At 60.7% G+C, this 19,883-nt stretch overlaps 1 protein-coding gene and 1 long non-coding RNA gene across 9 annotated transcripts in view; one reads left to right on the top strand and one right to left on the bottom strand.

The window, feature by feature from the left end:
* CUX2 (cut like homeobox 2) overlaps nt 1–19,883 on the bottom strand; it is a 322,941-nt gene that overhangs the window by 56,258 nt on the left and 246,800 nt on the right. For all 8 annotated transcript variants that reach the window (XM_070066200.1, XM_070066197.1, XM_070066196.1 and 5 more), the window contains exon 4: nt 1,810–1,888. In XM_070066200.1, the coding sequence (XP_069922301.1) occupies nt 1,810–1,888 (79 nt within the window). The remainder of the gene's footprint in view (nt 1–1,809; nt 1,889–19,883) is intronic.
* On the top strand, nt 4,269–5,979 carry LOC138847452 (uncharacterized). Its single transcript, XR_011385296.1, has 3 exons — nt 4,269–4,387; nt 5,222–5,393; nt 5,479–5,979. It is a non-coding gene; the product is annotated as an uncharacterized lncRNA (long non-coding RNA).

The following is a 19,883-nucleotide window of genomic DNA, read 5'->3' as shown; positions in this document are numbered from 1 at the left end:
CTGTGAAACCCAAAGGACTGAAAAAGGTTGGAAGGGGTGTTGAGCCCCACTGGGACCCCGCTGCCAGGAGCCTACATCCCATACAGGAGTGCTTCATCTGGGTTCTGAAATAGCTCCCTGCTAATGTGCCTGGGGAGGCAGTGGAGGATGGCCCGTGTGCCTGGGGCCTGCACCCACGTGGGAGACCAGGATGGAGCGCCAGGCTCCTGGCTCAGGCTTGGCTCAGCCCTGGTTATTGTGGCCATTTGCTTAGTGAACCAATGAATGGAAGATCGCTCTCTCTCTCTCATCACACTCTGCTTTTTAAATCAGCCAATCGATGGATCTTAAATAAACACTGAGAAATAAGAGGGGTGTGTTTTTCCAAGTTTTCCCCAGACCCTGCTGATGAGAGTGGAGATGCTACAAATAAAGAGGCCGCAGGAATATGCCACTCAACGGGGGTGACAATGACATTGACTGCAGATACAAGGACTGCCTGCACCCCGACCCCAGGGCCTCGTCCTTGTGAGGGACACAGAGCCCGCGGGGCTCAAAACAACTCCACGAGGACCACGGGGTGTCCCCGTCCCAAGAACAACAATCACACAAACAACCCGGATATTGTACATGAGCGTCTGTTCTCCACAGCTAGGACGGGACTGCTTCTTCCTTCTTGTACACTCCGGCCCCGAGCACCCCCGACAGCACCGATTCCTGTAGCTCTGAGGAAGGACCGGCAGGTGTCTGGGTAGAGGGCATTGGCACAGTGGGGCCTCCTCCCGGTCCCATGATTGTTAAGCAAACAATGGGACCTCTCTGGGCTGCTGCTTCTGTGTCAGTGAGAAGGTGGCAGGGGATGGACAACTTCTAGAGAAGCAGCTTTGTATAGGCAAATGGCAAACTCACGCCAGGTGTGCCAAGTGCACAGGTGCACGGTGCACAGGCAGCACCCCTGCTCTGACAACGGCACCCCTGGCCCACAGGGTCCCTTGGAAGCCCCCACCCGACTCCCAACAGTGTGGGCTGCTTTCATTTTTTCAATTCACCTACCAGAAGATTAACCACTGTCGAGTGGACCACGGAGCACACGGACGACATTCCAGCTCTACCCCTCTCCCTGCCACAGCACTGTCGCCTCCCCTCCCGCCAGCCCTGGTCATCTGCCTGCGTCCGTGCGCTGGCCTGCCACTCTGGACGTCTCACGTCACTCAGCGTCACGTTTCCCAGCTCCCTCCAGTCGCAGCAGTCTCCTGGCTGAGTGATGTTCCACTGCATGGCAAGGCCACACGTGGTTCCCCACTCACCCGTGGAAGGACACGGGCTGTCCCCCCCTCTGGCTAGTGTAAGCAGCATTACCAGATAAACTTAGGCATCTCATGCTTTCTGTAAATGGAAACACACAGTGTACGCTCTCTGGGGTCTGGCTGTTGGTCAGCACCTAGTTTTGAGGTTGGCTGGGGAAAGCGCTGGGGGCTCCCCCCATCTCCTACTGGCAGACAGCACTGAGGCCTTCTGTCCTCTGTGGCCATGGGCTGGGGGGTGCTCCGGGCTGACGGCAGAATTGGCTGGGGGACATGTCACCGCACACTGGGACACTTCCCCACCTGCGGAGGGCCTGTCCCCTGACTGATCACGATGGCCGTGGGGTGGGGGGTGCTCTGGGCTGACGGCAGAATTGGCTGGGGGACATGTCACCGCACACTGGGACACTTCCCCACCTGCAGAGGGCCTGTCCCCTGACTGATCACAGGGAGGTCCCTGTGAAACAGGCTTAAAGGCACTTCCTTGTCATTAGTGATTCAGGTTGGGAGCCCAAGTGTTTCTTACCTGGTGCTTCAATTAACTGCTTGTAAACACTCAGAAAAGCGGCCTCCGCCTCCTGACTTCTCTTACTAAGGGCCACCACCTTTGGAGACAAGAGAAAGAGTCACGTGTAACCATGGCATCGGGTCTGCAAGCGAACGCGATTGTTCCCTCCTGTGCCGAGGGGAAGGGGCGGGCAGTGAGGGCTGGAAGTGCACGCTCTGGGGCAGCGCTGGTGCAGCCGGTTAAGCCGCCGCTGGCGACGCCCGCATCCCGAGCACAGTGCCTGGCTCGAGTCCTGGCTGCTTTGCTTCCTACCCAGCTTTCTGCTAACGCGCCTGGGGAGCAGCAGAGGATGGCTCAACAGCTGGGGTCTGTGCTACCCAAGTGGGAGACCAGAATGGAGCTCCTGGTCCCTGGCTTTGGCCTGGCCCAGCCCTGGCTGTTGCAGCCATCTGGAGAGTGAACCAGCAGACGGAAGACCTCTCTGTTACTCTGCCTCTCAAACAGCAAGTAGATTAAACAAAAGTGTAAGCTCTGGAGTTAGGAAACCTGGGAGCCCAGGCCATATGACCTTGGGCAAGTCACTGCCCCTCTCTGGGCCTCGGCAGACTCATCTGTGTGGGGCATGAGTGAAGCCGCGTGTAAGCCCTGAACGCAGGGCCTGGCACGCGCACGTCACCGACGCTGCTGCTACTTCTCCCTGTTGCTGAAGGGCCCTGCTGGAAGCTCCAGGCTTTGGGGAAAGGGGGACACATCTGAGGAGTGTCTCTTGCCCTGAAAATTAAAGGAAGAACCTGCAAGCTCTCGGAAGTTAACAAAGAGCCAGGACAGGCGTGGGCGACTTCAGTGCTCCACACGGCCCCTCCCGGCACACCCAAGGTGCTCAGCACGTGCCTCCACCAGCACGGACAGGCGAACGGCAGGGTGACCCCGTGCTGGACAGCGACATCCCCACCTTCACTCTCTGCTCACGGGTCTTTCTCCTGCAATGAGACACCCGGAGATGCCTGGGGGCAAGAGGGGGGCCTCTTACAACGCACATTTCTCCCGAGGTCTGGTGAGCCAGCCCCTGCTCACCCACGGCTCTGGCCTCTTGGCTGCCCTGACCCTGGCCCTCGCCGGCCAGTCCCGATGGAAGTGGCCTGCAGCTCCCACGCCTGCACCGAGCTCCCAGCATCTGCAAGGACACGCTGGGCCGGGTGTCCCACTCTCGGCTGGGGTGAGCCTCATTTCCCCAGCACAGACACCCCCTTCCCTGGGCACCCGCTCCCTAAATGACGAATCTCCTTCGAGTGCCAATGGGCCAGGGTCTGGCCCTCAGTGGTGGGCTTCTAGAAACCTCCACAAGGCTGCTGACAGAGGAGAGGGCATGTCTGTTATGAGCTGAGAACAGGGTCTGCAGGGGCCCAGCACCATCTGCCGGATGAACAGACCCGGTGGGTGACACCCCTGCTCCCCACGAGAAGAGGCATTTCCCAGAGTTCAGTGGTGGTCAGGGGAGTCGCAGCCCGGGGCCTGGGCTGTCTGGCTTCAGAGCCAGCCCCGCCCCTCACCCAGCTGTGTGTCCTTGCACAGCGAGGTCCCAGAAACCCTCGTGCCTCTATCTCCATTGGTAGAACAGAGCTAATAACGCAGTGGCCTGGCTGAAGGGAGTGCTGGGGGCTGAAGGTTGAACACGGGCGCACGCGCCAGGCCCCCATCCTGCCTGCTTCGGTTGTGCTGGTCTCTGGGACCTCGTGGCGAGCACCTGGGAAAAGCCCCACCTGGGAACCCACCGCTGTGCACGCTGGGAAGAGGGGTCTGGGGCCACGGCCACTCCAACAGTGGCCATGAGCCAAGTGCGACTACTAAGCAGCAGGAAGGAGGTGGGCCAGACCAAGATGCGCCTCGGGAATGAGACACCCTCTGGGGCCAAGAGACTCAAAAAATACTGATGACGCAACCAAGTGATAACGTGTAGCTATGAGCAAATGTAAAGTGACACGTATGGGTCGCGTCATGTTTCCGTGGACACTGGTGTCTGCAGGTTTCGGAAGGCAGGCAGAGAACCAGACGGGGAGGCCAAGTGGCGAGGAATGCAGGGCGCAGGCTGGACCGGTGAAGAGTTCCCTCGTCTCGTTACTCTGCTGGGACAGCACCTGGTCTCTCTCACTCAGGCGAACCTGGGCTGCTCTGTGCCCGGCACCGGGGGCTGAGACCCCAGCACTGTGTGACACACACTGAGCTCCCCCCAGGTGGACGCAGGCTGGGGGAGACCGACACTGGGCCAGGTTTCCAGACGATTCGGCAGTACAAGTGCTAACGCTCAGAAGAGAAGTGTGGGGCCTTGAGAGGATCTCAGGGAGTGAAGGCTGACCTAGCTTGGCGGGACAACATTCGGAATCGTCTCCCTGAGAAGGAGATGATGTGCGGGGTGGGGTGGGGGGAGGGCAGTTAGAACAGAAAGAATGTTCTAGAATCTAGGCAAAGGAAAAATCTGCCAGAGTTTTATTTTCGCTGAGATGGACACGATACAGTTCCTGTCTGGGCACTCACTGTGGAGTGGGTGCCACAGCCACACCCAAGGGGAGCCGGGACACACGAGGGTCTCCTGGGCAAGGTGAGAAGGGCAGTTAACCTGGTTCTCTGATGGACCCACAGCCAGTGTGGCACTTGACGCTCAGCGTGCGCCAAACACTTTCAGTGCTCCTGCCTGTCATCTCACGGCCACCCCAGGCTCCCAGCTGCTGCCGCCATCGTCCCCGCCGTGCAGGCAGGTGCAGTGAGGTCAGGTACCTTGGCCGAGGGCACCCTGTTAGTACGCGGCAGGGCCAGGACTCACCCCAAGTCTGGGGCTTCGGACAGCTTTCTGAATCCAGACACTGGGCCCTTTAGTCCAGCCAGACCCTGTCCCAGCCTGTGGGGAGGGCATCTGGACTCCGCTCGACGCTGCTAACTTGCAGGTGCGGCTGCCCCAGCTTAGAGACTGCTGTGCTGCCGACCTGTGGCCCAAGAAGACTTTGAGGAGGCAAAGCCACTGCTCCCCCCGCCCCAGATGGGAGTGACCCCCGAGCCACCACAGTCTTCACAGCTGTCTGTGTCAAGCACGGGGAGCCTGTGGTGTGGGGAGGGGCATGGTGGGTCTACGTGCCCCAAGACTCCTTTTCTGCCCCATCCCTGCCCTCAGCAGCCCCTTCCCCCATTAGCGCGTAATGGCCTAACGATGTCTCGCGAGCCATCCAGCTTGGCGGCCCGGGGCCCGTGTCCTGCTGGGCATTTGCAGTATGACCATTCCCAACGGAGATCAGCATTCCCAACTCTTAACAACACAGGCGTGCAAAAGGCCCAGTTACTCTTCATACTGATTCCCTGTTGAAGCGATGTGGTGGACACAGGAGGATAAGTAAGAGCTATCGCTAAGGCTAAACCCGCTTGCTTCTTTTTACTTGTTAAGACTGTGGCAACTACTGCACGCGAAGGCCCGAGTTCGCACCCTGCTCCTACCGCACAGTTCTGCTCAGACTGACGGCGCTGGCAAACCGCGGCCCTTGCTCTGCTCGGTAAATGGAGTCTTGGTGGAACGCAGCTGCAGTCGACCGCGTGCCGCCTGTGGCTACTTCCCCGCGGTAAGGTGACTCCTGCAGACTGGCTGTCTGGGTGTCCTGCCTCACTCTGTCTTGTGTTAAGAAAAGCACGTGTGTCCCTTTCTAGAAAGCCGCGTCCTTAAATTCCTGGTGGCATCAGTCTGATCCTGTACCAGGCCCTCTGTCACTAAGCACTCGGGGCCTGGTCTGTTTATCCACTGAGCGCGAAGAATTTCCAGTGGTCAGGAAGCTGCTGGGGTGGAGAGACAGGAAGCAGAGACCCCGGAAAGCCGGCACAAAACTTCCTAGGGAGTCAGAGCCTTCCTGCCACACGGGACGCCTCTTCCAGCGGCTGCAACCCTCACACATCTCAACCATGAGCCCTGAACAGGTGAGCAGAGAGAAAAGGCCATGTGGCTGTGCCCTACAGGCAGAAGGGAGCCGGACAAGCGTCCTGCACGACGGATCTGGCTTATGCCTGGCAGATCTTTGAGGGCCATCTGTGGAAGGAGGAGGTGGCGGTAGCGGCCAGCTAGACACCCTCAAGAAGGTCGCCATCAGAAGTAGCACAGTGTCTGACGGCGCACGTGGCGCTCCCCGCCCGTTGTGACAGCAGGGTGAGTGCGCTTGGCTCCCAAGCACGAGCACAGCTGGGGCAGAGCCGTCCGGTGAGAGAAAGGCAAGAGACGGCTCCAGTCGCCCTGGTCATGTGCGCCAGGTGCTCAGAGAGGCAAGGTGGGGCCTGCGAGGTGGGGCCTGCGGGGCGGAACTGCTGCGTGTGCATGTGTGTGTGTGTATGGGTGCACGCGTGCGTGCGTGTGCGTGTGTGTGTGTGTGTGAGACGACATCTACTGACCGCTGAGACCTGCCCCACGTCCTGCTCTTCACAAGCAGTGGTCTGAGGCCCTGCAGACCCCCCCCTTACTCTACTCAGTGGTCCACTTCGTGCCTCCGCGACACGAGCACTCCGCCCCACTCTGCAGAGTGGGAACTGAGGGCCAGCGAAGCGCTGCCCCCTGGCCGAGACGGCAGAAGCAGTCATTGGCCCGGGCTATCAGGGTGCAGATGCCTCTCACTTCAGGGCCCGGGCCTGTGACGAGACAGGGCTTCTCAAAGTGTGTCACACAGTGCCCCCAGCACGGAAAGGGGGCCTGTGGTCAGCCGTGTGTGCCTCCCCCATCCTGTGGACACAAACACACACACGGGCGTGTGGGGCGCGCCGACCAGCCACAGCTGCAGGGGTAAGTCCTCACCAACTCTGCGCAACTCAGGGTTTTCCCAAGTCCTTTGCCCACAGAACTTCTCCAGGGAATGAGCTGGGAAGCCAGGATTCCACAAAACACACTTTGAGAACGGCCTCCCTCTCCCGCCGGGTTCCGAGCTCTGGGAGACAGGTGGGAGGGTCTGATATGGCGGGGATCCCAGGAGAAACTGAAGACTGGCGGGTTCGCAGCCCTGAGCATTGGGCGAAGAGCTGGGGACAGGAAGTGAGGGAACGGAAGGGCATGGAGATGGGGGAGGGTCAGCAAGGAAGAGTGCCAGCGCAGAGGGGGCTTCAGGAGAGAGGGTAGGATGTGGGTGCAGGGAGGGGCAGTGGGGACCTCTGGAGGCTGGGGGGGGCGTGACCTGCTTGGATGTGCCGCAGGGGAGGACTCAGAGGGACCACGCAGGGTGCAGGTCTGTGGGAGGGGAAGGTGCATGGGGTGGGGGGTGGTGCTGGAGAGAGGTAGAAAGGGTGGGGTCTGAGAGATGAGGGGTGCTCACCTCCTGATGGGGCCGTGGAGGGGCTGCAGGCGGTGGGGACAGAGCGCAGTCAGTCAGGGTACACCGCAGCACTCTGAGGGGTGCCCACTCCGGAGCTGGCGGGCCACAGAGTCGGGAGAAAGAGGCACATCCCGCCCGCAGGCTCCAGGGCCGGGGCAGAGCAGCAGCAGGGAGTGGGAATTACAAGGAGGCTCCCCAGAGAGGCCCTGAGCTCCCTGTGGCGGGAGGCCCCCGAGCACGTGAGGACGAAGAGGCGCTGCGCAAACCTACACGTGCGTGAGTTCTGCCGCCTCCGAGGGCCTTCGTGACAGCGCCCCTTTCTCTAGGGTAACTGTGAAATGGGGCTGGTAGTGTCCTTGTCTGACCAACCTGAGGGCCACTATCAAGCATCACCACTGTGCCGGGCACTGTGCCAAGGGCTGGACACCAATCCACTCATCTAACCTTCACCACCCTGGGGGAGGGGCTGCCCTCCCCCTTCAAGGATGAAGATACGGGCGCACAGAGGGTGGAGGCCACACCACGCAGGAGCTGGGAGTCGGACCCAGCTTGTTCTGACCTGAAGCCCATGCTTCTAATGCCAACTTGGGACTGGCTCTCTCCTGGGGTTTGTGGAGGGAGCTGGAGTGACTTAGACAGGCAGGGGATGGGGAGGCCAGGGCCGGCTGGCAGGACCAGGCAGCACGAGCGCCCCCGGCTAGGAGTGGCTGATGCAGCTGAGCAAATGCAAACTAGGATTCGGCGCTGGGGCTTGGGGCAGACGGAGCGCAGCTCTCGCTGTTGCTGGCCTGGGCTCCTGGAGGTCGGGACAGAAGCCCGGGGCCTCTGGCTCTCTGGAGGGTCACCTGGTGGTCCTAGAAGGTCTTCTCGCCATGGCTCAGGCTCAGGTGCCAGCTGTGTCGAGACCGACAGGAGGAGTACCCACACATCTGGCCACTCGTCACTGTTCTGAATTCTCGGGTATAAACTACTAAGTCATTCTGAATTCACAGGTGTAGCCCGTTAATTCACTCTGAACCCTTGAGTGTGCGCCACTAATTCAGAGCTTGGGCTCTGAGGCTTCCCCTGCTCCGGGGCTGTGGGTCCAGCTTCCAGATCCCTTTCCCAGTACCTCAGTCTACGCGGGGGACGGGCACAGGGACAGCCTGGTAACCACAGCAACCACCCACCTGCTACGCGCCGCAGCCCCCATTCCCCTCCCCATGCCGACACGTCCTGATCCTTCGAGGTGTCTGAGGCTGTGCTGTGCCTCACTTGGAGGGGGTGTGTGCTCGAATGTTCTCTCACCGCGGGGCCCTCACACACACCGGTCAGTGTTTGCTGAGGACAGCCGGACCCACGCTGTCTTGTCGTCTGGACGCTGTTCCATTCCCCCAGCCAGACCACGAGCCTCCGGGGCAGGCGCTTACATCTGGGGTCGTGAAGGCCCATGGTACACGCAAAGCATAAAGACAGGGCCGGCCCGCCACAGGGGCCACACCTTCATCTCGCCGCCCCCCATACTCCCTGAACGTCCCCCGGTTCTAGGCACTGGCATCCAGTGCCAGGTAACACCTGATGTGGGGCAGCGGCCGCAGGGCAGGAAGTAGAAGCAGAAGCTTCCGGGCCTGCTGCAGCTGGGGTCTGCGTCACGGCCTGCTCGGAGCCCCAGCGGCCCATCTGTAAGGTGAAGGTGCCACGCCCAGTGCCTTCCAACTCGGCTGTGCGCCCAGGCAGGCGGGCAGCCCTCCCTGCCCTCCACACTGCGTCCTAGACACGCCCAGGGTGGGGCAGGGGCTGCAGGTGGGGAAGAGAAACTATGCAGCTTTACTCGAATGTCTGTAATTATTCCCAGGTTCAAGATAAGGCTCAGAGCCACTTCTCCTGCAACATATGCTGGGCAGGCCGGCAGCTCTGCCACCAGAACCCCTGGGTGCCGTGGGCCTGCTCCAGGCCAGCTGCCTCTCAGGGTTCGGAAGCTGCGCCAAAACGAGGTGTCCCGCGGGCCGAGGCCGGCAGGCCTGCTATTAGCAACAGTGCAATCGTCAATTACGTCCAATCACAAACCACTGACGTACAATTATCAAATGAAGTGCCAACTTCTCACCTCCGCTCAGCGGCGGCCACCACAGCCCTCGGCTCGAAAGCAAAGCCTTTCCCTTTCTCTCTTCCCTTTTCCTCCCGTTCCCTCTCTCTTCTGGGGGGAACGTTTTTTCCAGGCCTCCACGAAAGACTGCATTTAAATTGCTTGTCACTCAAAACAAAGGCGCCCCACTCATTTGTAATTCGCCAGCCACCTGAGCAGGCCGCCTGTTTTCCTCTAAGCATCCACGCACCAAAGCACAGAGATCATTTTTCTATTGTTAAAATTGTATAAGCCGGGGCTTTTTTTAGCAGCCAATACACAATTTCACTTCTCTTCCGCGGGCCCCCGGCATAAAAGGGACAGGAGGCTTTCTTTAGTGCCTTACAAATACGTTTTGCTTTGGGGTAATAAAAAAAAAAAAACCAGCACCAGGCGCATATAATGAGTTGAAAAGCTATCAGTGATTCCACAAGGCCCTACCTACAGACAAGGGAGGTCTGCTGCTGGCCCGGGGTACGGCTGGCGGTGGAGCTGGACCATGGAGATTCGGTGTCCCAGGGCTGGAAGCTGCCACACCCATGAACGAGGCTCTGTGCTGGCTGGCGTGGTTCTGAACCTGCTGTTCCAGGCAGAGGTGGGCCCCACTGTGTCGGACTGTCTGGGTCCCTCCTCCCAGAGACTTGCCATGGACGATGACCACCGAGCCCCCGCGTGGAACCAAGGCTGCCTCCATGAGGCTCAGCCCCAGAAGGCCAGGCCCCCTGCGCGCACGGCTCGGTGTTCCTGTGTAGCTGATGGAAAGCATGACGCCTTCCGGTTTCCCTCGAGAGCTTCCTCTGGCCCACAAAGGCCTCTCGCGGGAGCCAGGGCGTCTGGGCCTCCGGACACTGCGGGGGTGGCCCTGGGCGGGAGGAGCTGCTTGTTTCAGAGGCCCAGCGAGGCTGAGATGGCAGCTCCAGGTCGCACAGGAGGGGCTGCGGCAAGGCTGTGAGTAGGAAGGGAGGGGATCCGTGGACGCAGGATTTGGGGCTGGAATTTGTGCGCCCTCCACCACAGCGGCCAAGGTGATGTCGCCTCTGGGTGTGTTAGAACAGACTCACACGCCCGGGTCTCGCTGCAGCGTGCTGTGCTGTCCAGAGCAGAGAGGCGGGCTCTGGCCAGCCCGTGTGCAGGGCTCGGGAGCTGAGGCAGTTTCTTCCTGCAGTATGAAGCAGCAGCAGCAGCAGCAGCGGCCCCGAGCCTGACAAAGACTCCTGACGGCAGGGCGAGCTTTCCTACGCGGCCGTGACCGTGAGGAGCGAACGCCGGGCATTTGTCAAAACCCGCGGAACTGGGCAACGCGAAGACCCTCACGCAGACCTGGATTGTGGTTAACAACACGGCATCGAGACCAGCTTGTCGACTGTCACAAATGCATCACTCCAAGGCAAGATGCTGACGACAGGGGAAACGGGTGTGGGGAGAGCGGCCGATGGGAGCGCCACACCTTTTGCTCCAACCCCTTTTAAATCTGAACTGCTCAAAAGAGTAGGGGGGTGTTATCTGTAAATAATAACTAAAAAACAGCAGGCGAACAGAGTGAGCTCCGGGCACGAGAAGCCCGCCTGGGATCTCTGTCGTTCCCTCCCCCGGTTTACAGGTGGGGAAGTGAGACTGCAGAGGGCAAAGCCACACAGGGAGAGGCACAGCAAGGACTCCCGGCCTGTGACCCAGAGCCGGAGGATGACGCTCTGCACCATCCGGGTTCCCACCAGAGCTCATGTGTGTGCGCAAGTGTGCATTGTCCTCCTTGCTCGTGGGGTCACGTGGGACAGTAAACTTGGGGTCACGATGCACCCCATGGGTGGATTTTCTCAGACCCACCGGTGTTTTAAAAATATTGGAGCTGGCCGGCGCCGTGGCTCAATAGGCTAATCCTCCACCTTGCGGCGCCGGCACACCGGGTTCTAGTCCCGGTTGGGGCGCCGGATTCTGTCCCGGTTGCCCCTCTTCCAGGCCAGCTCTCTGCTATGGCCAGGGAGTGCAGTGGAGGATGGCCCAAGTGCTTGGGCCCTGCACCCCATGGGAGACCAGGAAAAGCACCTGGATCCTGGCTCCTGCCATCGGATCAGTGCGGTGCGCCGGCTGCAGCGGCGGCCATTGGAGGGTGAACCAACGGCAAAGGAAGACCTTTCTCTCTCTGTCTCTCTCTCTCACTGTCCACTCTGCCTGTCAAAAAAAAAAAAAAAAATATTGGAGCTGTCAAAATTCACCAAGTCATGTGCTTAAGCTTGTGCATTCTGCTGCATGTAAACGATTCCTGCATAGGGCACTGGGCAGGAAACCGTGTGCACGTGACGGAGCCAGTGCTCAAAGCCAGAGGGGCTCCAAACTGCGGGCTCTTGGGAAACGAGAGGATCTGGCCTCCGGGGCTGGCTGGAGCCGTCTGCTCTGCATGGGCCAGGGGAGTCTGCGTTGCCCCCAGCCCCCATGTGCCTGCAGTGTGGCTGCTGTGAGCGTCCACATTGCCCTCTGGCCTAGACCCACGTCCCTCCTTCCCTGCTTTGTGTCCCCCACATCCTCCTGGGGGCTGCCAGCCCCTCCCTCCCCCACCTGCTCAAGGAGTGAGGTCACACCTGAGAAACATGCGGCGATGGAACCCCGGTCCTGCATTTGGCCTCCTGCCTGTCCAGGCTGCCCACCCCTCCAGGTGAGCTCCTTGCCCAGCACGGGCAAAGGCCAGCCGCTGCCAACTCCAGTCCCACCTTGGGCAGGGAGAAGAGGGGCCCTGAGGGCGCCCGCGTGACTCTGCAGCTCCCTGCACCGTGACCGTGGACAGAACCCAGAGCAGTGTTCCGATGGGGGTGGGGGCAGGGTGGGTGCTGGCATGAGAGGGCTGAGGAAGAAAGGGGAGGGTCGGTGAGGGGGGCGCGGGGCACCCAGCACTCAGGCAGGGCCGGGAAGCACACGGGCTTGCAGTCAGGTCAGGCTGAGCAACAGAGATCCGAAATCTGGAGCCCTGAACATGTGACTTCCACAAAGCCTTCACGGCCTCAGCTTCCTCAACTGTAAAATGGGCACATCGAGGTCAGAGCTGCCAGAAGGCCCCACGGGGGGAGGCGAGCAGCTGGCGCGGAGTCTGAGACAAGGAAGGCCCTCCCTGGGATGCTCCAGGCCCGTCTGCCCGTCTGGAGAGGGGGGCAACCGGGCCCAGCTACGCACCTAAAAGGCATGCTCTGTGCACTGTTCTTGGGAGTTCTGGCCAGGGGTTCTGTGGCTGAGTCAGCAGCAGGCACCGTGCAGGGAGGAAGCCTCTGGAGTGGGAGGGTGGAGCCACAGAGCCGGGGTGTGGGCAGAAGATCGGCCGCACGGAGCACCACCCCACCCGCCCCTGAGTCTCTGGGCTGTGCAGGGTCTGTGTGCCAGGCCCCGCTCCCACCTGTGTCTGCTACCTGCCCTGGGCACTCACCGTCCTGTGCTCCGTCAGCACTGTGGTGGCCTCGCCCCCCCCCCAACCTGCAGGGGTCTCCCCCTCACAGTGATCCTGGCAGACCCCGGAGAGCGAGGCTGAGAGCACCCGGGTGCCCTTTACAGATGGGCAGCACCGCCACGCCGACTTACACACAGCAGCACCTTTCCACGGGTCTCCGCGGGCGGTGGCTCGAGACAGCCCCACGGGATGCCCAGCTGGACGCTCATTTCCTAGGTGAAGAAACGGGGGCGGAGAGAGGCCTGGGGACTTGTCTAAGGTCACACAGCCAGCACAGCGGGCAGAAGCCGGGGAGCCCGACTCTGGAGTCGGTGCTCTTGGCTCTGCCATGCACCACTGTCGCCTGCCCAACCTGGGCCCAGGCCACTCCTTTAGGGAGCACGCGGCTTGCCTCAGTCCCCACTGCTCCCTGCAGCCTCCCCGGTTCCCGTGTCGCTCATCTGGCTCACCTGCCCCAGCTCCTATGAGTTTAGGGGATGAGACATCACCTCTGGGGTCCCAGGCACCTGGCCCATCCCCCAGCACATGACAAGATGTGCACTTCAAGGGCAACCTGCTTTTTTCTCAGTCTCTTCGCCGGGAGCACGACAGCTACCGTTCTAGTCTCCGCAGACCTTGGGCTACCACGAAGACCAGAACTCGAGACAACATGACGTACAGGCAGAGGAACAAGAGGCCCCCGTGGGTGGGAACACACACCGCCGGGTCCCCGTGCTGCTGGAGAAGGCGCCTTCCTCTAGCGGGGGAGCGGGGCTCGCACAGTGCAGCCTGCGTTTTTTTTTTTTCTTAGACTGGTAGCCCCCGTGAGGCCTCCAGGGGGACCCCCATTGCGCCCAGCATACAAGCGTCATCTATTGGGTGGGAAATGTGGAAATAATCAAGTGTGAGTAACTTAATTAGCCTGTGCAGCTATGAAACTTGGTTTCCGCTTCCATTATTAACGATGAATGCTAAGTATCTGAGGACATGGGCTAAGGCTCCCCGACACGCTGGCACGGGGAGCCAGATCCAGCTTGCCGTTGATGGGGCTGGTCGCTGCCTGAGAGCCGCTGGGCCAGCCCCCAGCCGTCTGTGGAACCTGCGTCTGACCCTGCCTCTAGATCTGACTGCCCACACACAGCAAAGGCAGGGGATGGAGGAGCAAGCTGAAGGGCAAATCCCACCCGGGGGCCAGGTCCTGCCCTGAGGTCCCCCGGCGGGCGGCGGAGCTGACTGAAGCCACGCTCCGGAGCACGGCACTCGCGGGCAACCACATGGCAGGCTGCGGAAGGCACGGCCAGGCCTCCTGGGCGGGAGATGAGCTGTGGACGCCTTCAGCCGTCTCTGGGGCACGCACGGGAGTCGCAGGGGTGTGCCGCATCTGTGTGGGCTCTGCCGCCGGCTGTGGGAACTGGATGAATCACCCCACTTTGATGAGCCTCAGCTCCCTCGTCTATAAAATGGGGAGAATGCCAGCACTTCCCTCCCAGGACTGCTGTGACTCAGGCACTCGGAAGGCGGCAGGTAAACCGCGCCCAGCTATCGCTGGAGTCAGTTCCCCGCGGGTCCACCCGTGTGGGCGTCTGTGCGTCTTGCTCCCCAGGTCCTCCTGAGATGGACCTCTGGTTGCCTCCTCTACCAACACCTCAACGTGGGGGCCCCAGGATGCTTGGAGGAAGGACGCAGGTGTGGGTCTCCTGCCCCGTGCCACCAAGGCCGGGGACAGAACCGAGACGGGGACAGACAGTGGACGGCTGCACTTGCCCTTAAGCTCCAACCACTGCGAAGAACAACAGGCGAGCCTGACTGCCGGCAGGGGCGGCCGCGTCTCCCCCGAACGGGACTGAGATGGAAAGCGCTCCCCCAGCTCGGACACCAGCCTCGTGGCCGGGCCGTCCCTTGCCCGGCACACGATCCTCGCGAGCCCCTGTCCACGTGCCTGCAATTTCTTTGTGTTTCCCGCTAGGACGAATGCCCGACTCAAGGTGAGAGCGTGCGACTGGGCCGTGACTGCCCGGATTGATAGATTGCGGGTCTGTGCTGCTCTGTTTCATGCTTGGTGGCTCCACGGCAAAGCAATTATCACTGCAGAATGCATAATGGCCTAATTAATAACCGACGGCAGGCTGGCCTCGGAGCCACGCTCACACCTTGGCAAGCCAACTCTTTTTTCTTCCTTTTAAACATTTGGAGAGAAAAATGTTGTTATAATTGACTGGTTGTACTGTCAAAGTGGCCCTCCTGCGTGGACGCAGGGTGTAGCTGGAAGCGCGGAGGGCCTGGACTAAGATGCGCTCTGCTGCAGCCGGCTGTGTGACCTGGCCCAGCGTCACGGCGTCTCTGTGCCCGCGCGTCTGCACCTGTCGGCACAGCCACCTTTTTGGACTCGAGCGGACTTTGTGTATGAAGACGAGCATCCACAAAACCTGGGGCCACGGGGCTCCCGTTCACTGCCACACTGTCGGTGCCTGGCACACGGCGGGTGCTTCATAGGCAGTGGCCGAGGGCCAGGGCTCCGGCACTAGAATGCCTGGTTTCAGATTTTGTCTCTGCCACTTTACCATCAGCTGTGTGACCTTGGGCAGAATGCTGAACCTCTCTGTGGTTCTTTCCTCTCATTTATCAAATGCCGTGACCGTCATCGGCCTGGTAGGGCAGCAGTCACGGGGGAAGACGTGCTGGGGACGCTGCCTGGAATACCACAAGAGCCAGCCCAGTGCTGGCTCAGCGCTCCGTAAACACGGATTGGGCACCTCCTGTGCAGGGCGCTGTGTGGGACGGGACCAGCAGAGGCTACACAGTGCTCCTTCCTGCTCCCGATGGAGGGGACGCAAAGTGGGGCTGAGCAGTCAGGCAAACAAATACACAACAACAACCGTGCTAAGCACTGCAGGGCCTACTCAACGGGACGGCATGCGACACGGAGGACTGGACAAACCCAGGGGTCGCTCAGGCCTCTCCAAGGAAGTCCCCCTGGGAAGAATGGGACAGGCCCAGGCGCTGGGGCAGTGGTTTGGGGCGAGTCCGGCGACGTGTGGAGACCAGTGCAGATGCTCCGGCGTGCAGCAGGTGGATTTCGGGGCTGCCTTACGCATTCTGCGAGGCACAGTCACTCCCACAACTGAAAGCCACCTGACCCAAGATTCCAAAGCACTGAGACTGAGAACTTCTGTGTTAAGTGGACCAAGTGGGCGGCCAGAGAGGGTCAGGCAGAGAGAAGAGCAGGTGCAGAGGGTCTGAGGCAGACAGAGTGTGTTTTCGAGACCACGCAGAGGCGTGTGAAGAGGGAAGGGGAGCGAGGCGGGACGTGAGGCAGGGCCTGCAGGCACCCTGGGAGGTGCGCTGCGCGATGCCCTCTGCCCCGTGGGGCTCACCGAGGCTGCTGGCGAGGGCGTGCTGGCTGAGTGGACCTGGAAACAAAGGGTCGGGCTGCGCTGCGCATGCTCACTGCCCTCTGCTGCCTAGAGACAGCAGGGCAGACAGGCCCGTAACCCAGGAGGCGCAGGCGAGCGCAGGGGCCTGCGGCTTCACGAGGTCCCACAGCCAAGGCCACCTGTGGCTGGAGGCTGCAAGGTAAGAGGGTTTGCAGGGCTTTGGGGAGGAAAAGCCATCTTGGAGAAGGGAACAGAACGCGCAAAGGCTCAGAAGCCGCTCACGACAGCGCCCTGTGCAGGAAGCCCCAGGATCAGGCCGTCAGGTGATGGGGGACGGTGCTGTGGCCCTTCCTCGCCTGGGTGCTATTAGCAGGCCATGGTTTATATTCGTTTTTTTTCATTTTTTTTTACAGAATTCTGCAATCCCTATGGAACATATTAAAGCCCAGGGAGATTCAGTCTGACTCGAAGCTGTTTGTGTGGTGGTGGGCTCAGAATATGAACCCAGGCTTCACACTACCGCATCAACCTCAGATAGAGTGTTCTGGGCCCTTCTCTTGAACCAACATCCATCAGGCTTTGGGCTCTGGTCCTGAGGCCTCTGGGATACCTGTGGGCAGCCCCTGGGGCCCAAGCAGGAGCACCTGATATGGGTAACGGAGGGCCCTTTGCCCTTTGCCTGCTCACCTCCACAAAAGGTAGGGTGTCACCTAACGTCTATCCCGGGGTAGTGACAATGACCACAAAGTCAGCAAGTATGTGTGCTCCAGAGAGCCTGGGGTGCACAGACCCAGCTGCTACCATGGCTCCCACTTTCCTTGCTCGGGGCATTCCACAGGCACAGTGCTAGCAGTGGGGACAAACATTACTGCCACGTGAACGGTGGGGAGATGAGGATCAGAGAGGGGAGGGGACAAAGTTCCCACAGCCAGGGAGAGGCACAGCTGGGCTTGTGCCAGGTCTCCCTGGCTTCTGGAAGGTTCCCAAGCTGGACCCTGCAGGGGGAGTGTCTAAACCAGCTGGGCTTGCCTCCCCAGACAGGCTCCTCCGCTGCTGAGGCCCAGGCCTGGATCCCCATCGGCCACACCTCACCCCTCCTCCGTCACTGTCAGGCCGGGCCACCTTAGCGCCCACCTCTAGGTACAAGGTCCACCCGACCTGTACCATTCCACAGAGAACTTTCTAGAACAGGCGTCGGGTCATGCTGACTTCAAACATCCAAAGGGCCTTCACGGCACCTGCTCGGCCCACAGAGGGGTCCTGCCCGAACACGTTTGCTAGGCTTGTGCTCAACCCCACCTCACTGCACAGCCGCTGGGGAGTCCTCAGTGGACGCTCTCTGTGCCGTGCACTGCCATCTCAATTCACGCTCACGATAAACCCACCTGCCCATCAGCATCTTACTGACGAGCAAACTGAGGCTCAGAAGTGACCTAAGATCAGGCCGGCGCTGTGGCTCACTAGGCTAATCCTCCGCCTTGCGGCGCTGGCACACCGGGTTCTAGTCCCGGTCGGGGCGCCGGATTCTGTCCTGGTTGCCCCTCTTCCAGGCCAGCTCTCTGCTGTGGCCCGGGAGTGCAGTGGAGGATGGCCCAGGTGCTTGGGCCCTGCACCCCATGGGAGACCAGGAGAAGCACCTGGCTCCTGGCTTCAGATCAGCGCGGTGCGCCGGCCGCAGCGCGCTGGCCGCGGCGGCCATTGGAGGGTGAACCAACGGCAAAAGGAAGACCTTTCTCTCTCTCTGTCCACTCTGCCTGTCAAAAAAAAAAAAAAAAAAAAGTGACCTAAGATCACCTGGCCAGGGATCAAACCAGGGCTGAACCAGGTCTGGCCAATGCCAAGGCCTGGCCCTAACCACCACAGCTCATTCCCAAGAGCCACCTGCCCCAATCTTCCCAATCTCAACTGGAACCTCACCTCCTCCAGCACGCCTTCCAGGATTGCCTGCCTAAAAGCCACTCTCTGCACCTGGGACATTTGCTCCTACTGCACATTTGCTTTTTTCCCTCAGTGGGCCCTGGGTGTGGGCTCCCGGTGGTGGCTTGGCCTCCTTGCTGGAAGGAGTTTATCTCTATCCCCACCCAGCCTAGCCCAGTCTGAGACAGAGCGGGGGCTTTATAACATTCATGCAATTGTTCAAATTCCTAGCTCCTGCATCCCTGCCCCTGGACTTGGCAGTTCCCCGGGGTTCCATTCCTTGCTCGTCTGTCCAAATTGTAGCACTGTGCACAGCCACAGCCGGGAGCCCACCTGGACAGGGACGGGAGACAGTGCCGCACACGGTGCCAGACCACGGGTGGTGTGGGCAGGAGAGTGTGGCCACTTCCAGGGCTGGCAGCGGAGAAGCTGCTCAGAGCCACCCTGCTGTCCCCCTCCCCACGCGCCAGCTCCCCGAGGGGACGGGGGATAGGAGACGGGAGACGTCTGGGGCCTCAAACAGCTGCGTGGAGCAGAGCTTTCCCCTTCCCACTGGCCACCGACCAGCACCAGATGGGGACATAAGCCCCGCTGGGCCTGTGCTGCTGTGACAGGGGCGAGCCCGCTCTGAGGCAGGCAGGTCAGCTTGGACTCCCAGCTCTCCCACTTCTTCGCGGCGTAATCTTGGGTCTCAGCCTCTCTGAGTTTCAGTCTGCCCCTCATAAAAGGAACACGATGCCAGCCAACCAGCCCTGAGGGTGACACCCGAGAGGGGCTCCCCCAGGGGTCTCAGGGCAGGGCCTGCACTCAGCTCTGGGATGTGGGGTTTGGCCGGTCCTCCTCCTTCCTGGCTTCCGCTAGGCTCAGCTTCGCTGTGTTTTCGTTAGGTGCTATTATTCCTTCCTTGTACTGCGAACGACGATACGGCAGCGGGGGAGTTTATAAACCGCAGGGAAGAAAGAACTAGACTCCTTGTCTGCAGCGGCGTGCACTCCCGGCAGGGAGGAGGGTGGAGAGGATTTAAGAGGTGGCCTTTGGAGGGCAGAAAGAGGACGGGAGCCCTGTGCCAGGGGAGCTCGGCTCAAGCGGATGCTGTGCCTGGCAAGGGGGATCCAGGTAGGAAAGGTTCAGGCCGCCTCTCACGGGCTTCCAGGTCCTCCAGGTCCCACTGACCCCGTGCCTCAGGGCATCTGCACATGCTGGTCCTGTGATTCTGCCCGTGCTGGTTAGACTGCCCCGCTCACAGGTTAGCTCCTCTCCCAGCCCAGGGAGCAGCAGTGAGGATACTCACTGCTGACCTCCATCACAAGGTCGGTCCTGGGGCTGCTCCTGTGCCTGCGACAGTGGGCGCCTGGCACACAGCCGGTACTCTAGAGCTGCCTGCTGGGTGAACGAATGAATGAACGAATGAGGTGATCAGTCTCCCCACTCCCTGCACACCTAGCAGGAGTGCTCCGCAGGGCCTTCAGCTTTGTGGGCTGCACTGCTTCCCTGGCCACGCCTGTCCTCCGCTGCTGCCTGCAGAACGGTGCAGCAATGGATGACCAGGGTGGTGTCCCAATAAAGATTTATTCGCAAGAATGAGCTTGGGCCCACGGGCCATCGCCTACTGACCCCTGACCTAAGCATGCTGTGGTACCCTTGCTCCGTGTGGGGCTGTGCCGGGGGTGGCCTGCAGCAGCTTGCAAGAAGGGATGGAGACCTTCAGGAGCTCTGCAAGCTGGTTGTTAATCAGAGCTGTTCCTAACTACCCGGCCACAGAAGCCACCATTAAACAGTGATACCGAAATAAAAGGCACCGCAACACGGGCAAACCTGGAGGCCACAAGACTACGTCCAGACAGACACTGGGGGTGCCGCTGACCTGAGGGCCCTGGAGTCCTCCCGTTCCCAGGGATGGGGGGGGTGGGCAGGGCAGGGCAGGGAGGACAGGACAGGACAGGACACTGTCACTCAGTGGGGAC

The sequence above is a fragment of the Oryctolagus cuniculus genome, chromosome 21 (assembly GCF_964237555.1).
Source record: "Oryctolagus cuniculus chromosome 21, mOryCun1.1, whole genome shotgun sequence".
Lineage (NCBI taxonomy): Eukaryota > Metazoa > Chordata > Mammalia > Lagomorpha > Leporidae > Oryctolagus > Oryctolagus cuniculus.
Note: the sequence above shows the minus strand (reverse complement) of the source record. Positions and strands in the feature narration are given on the sequence as shown.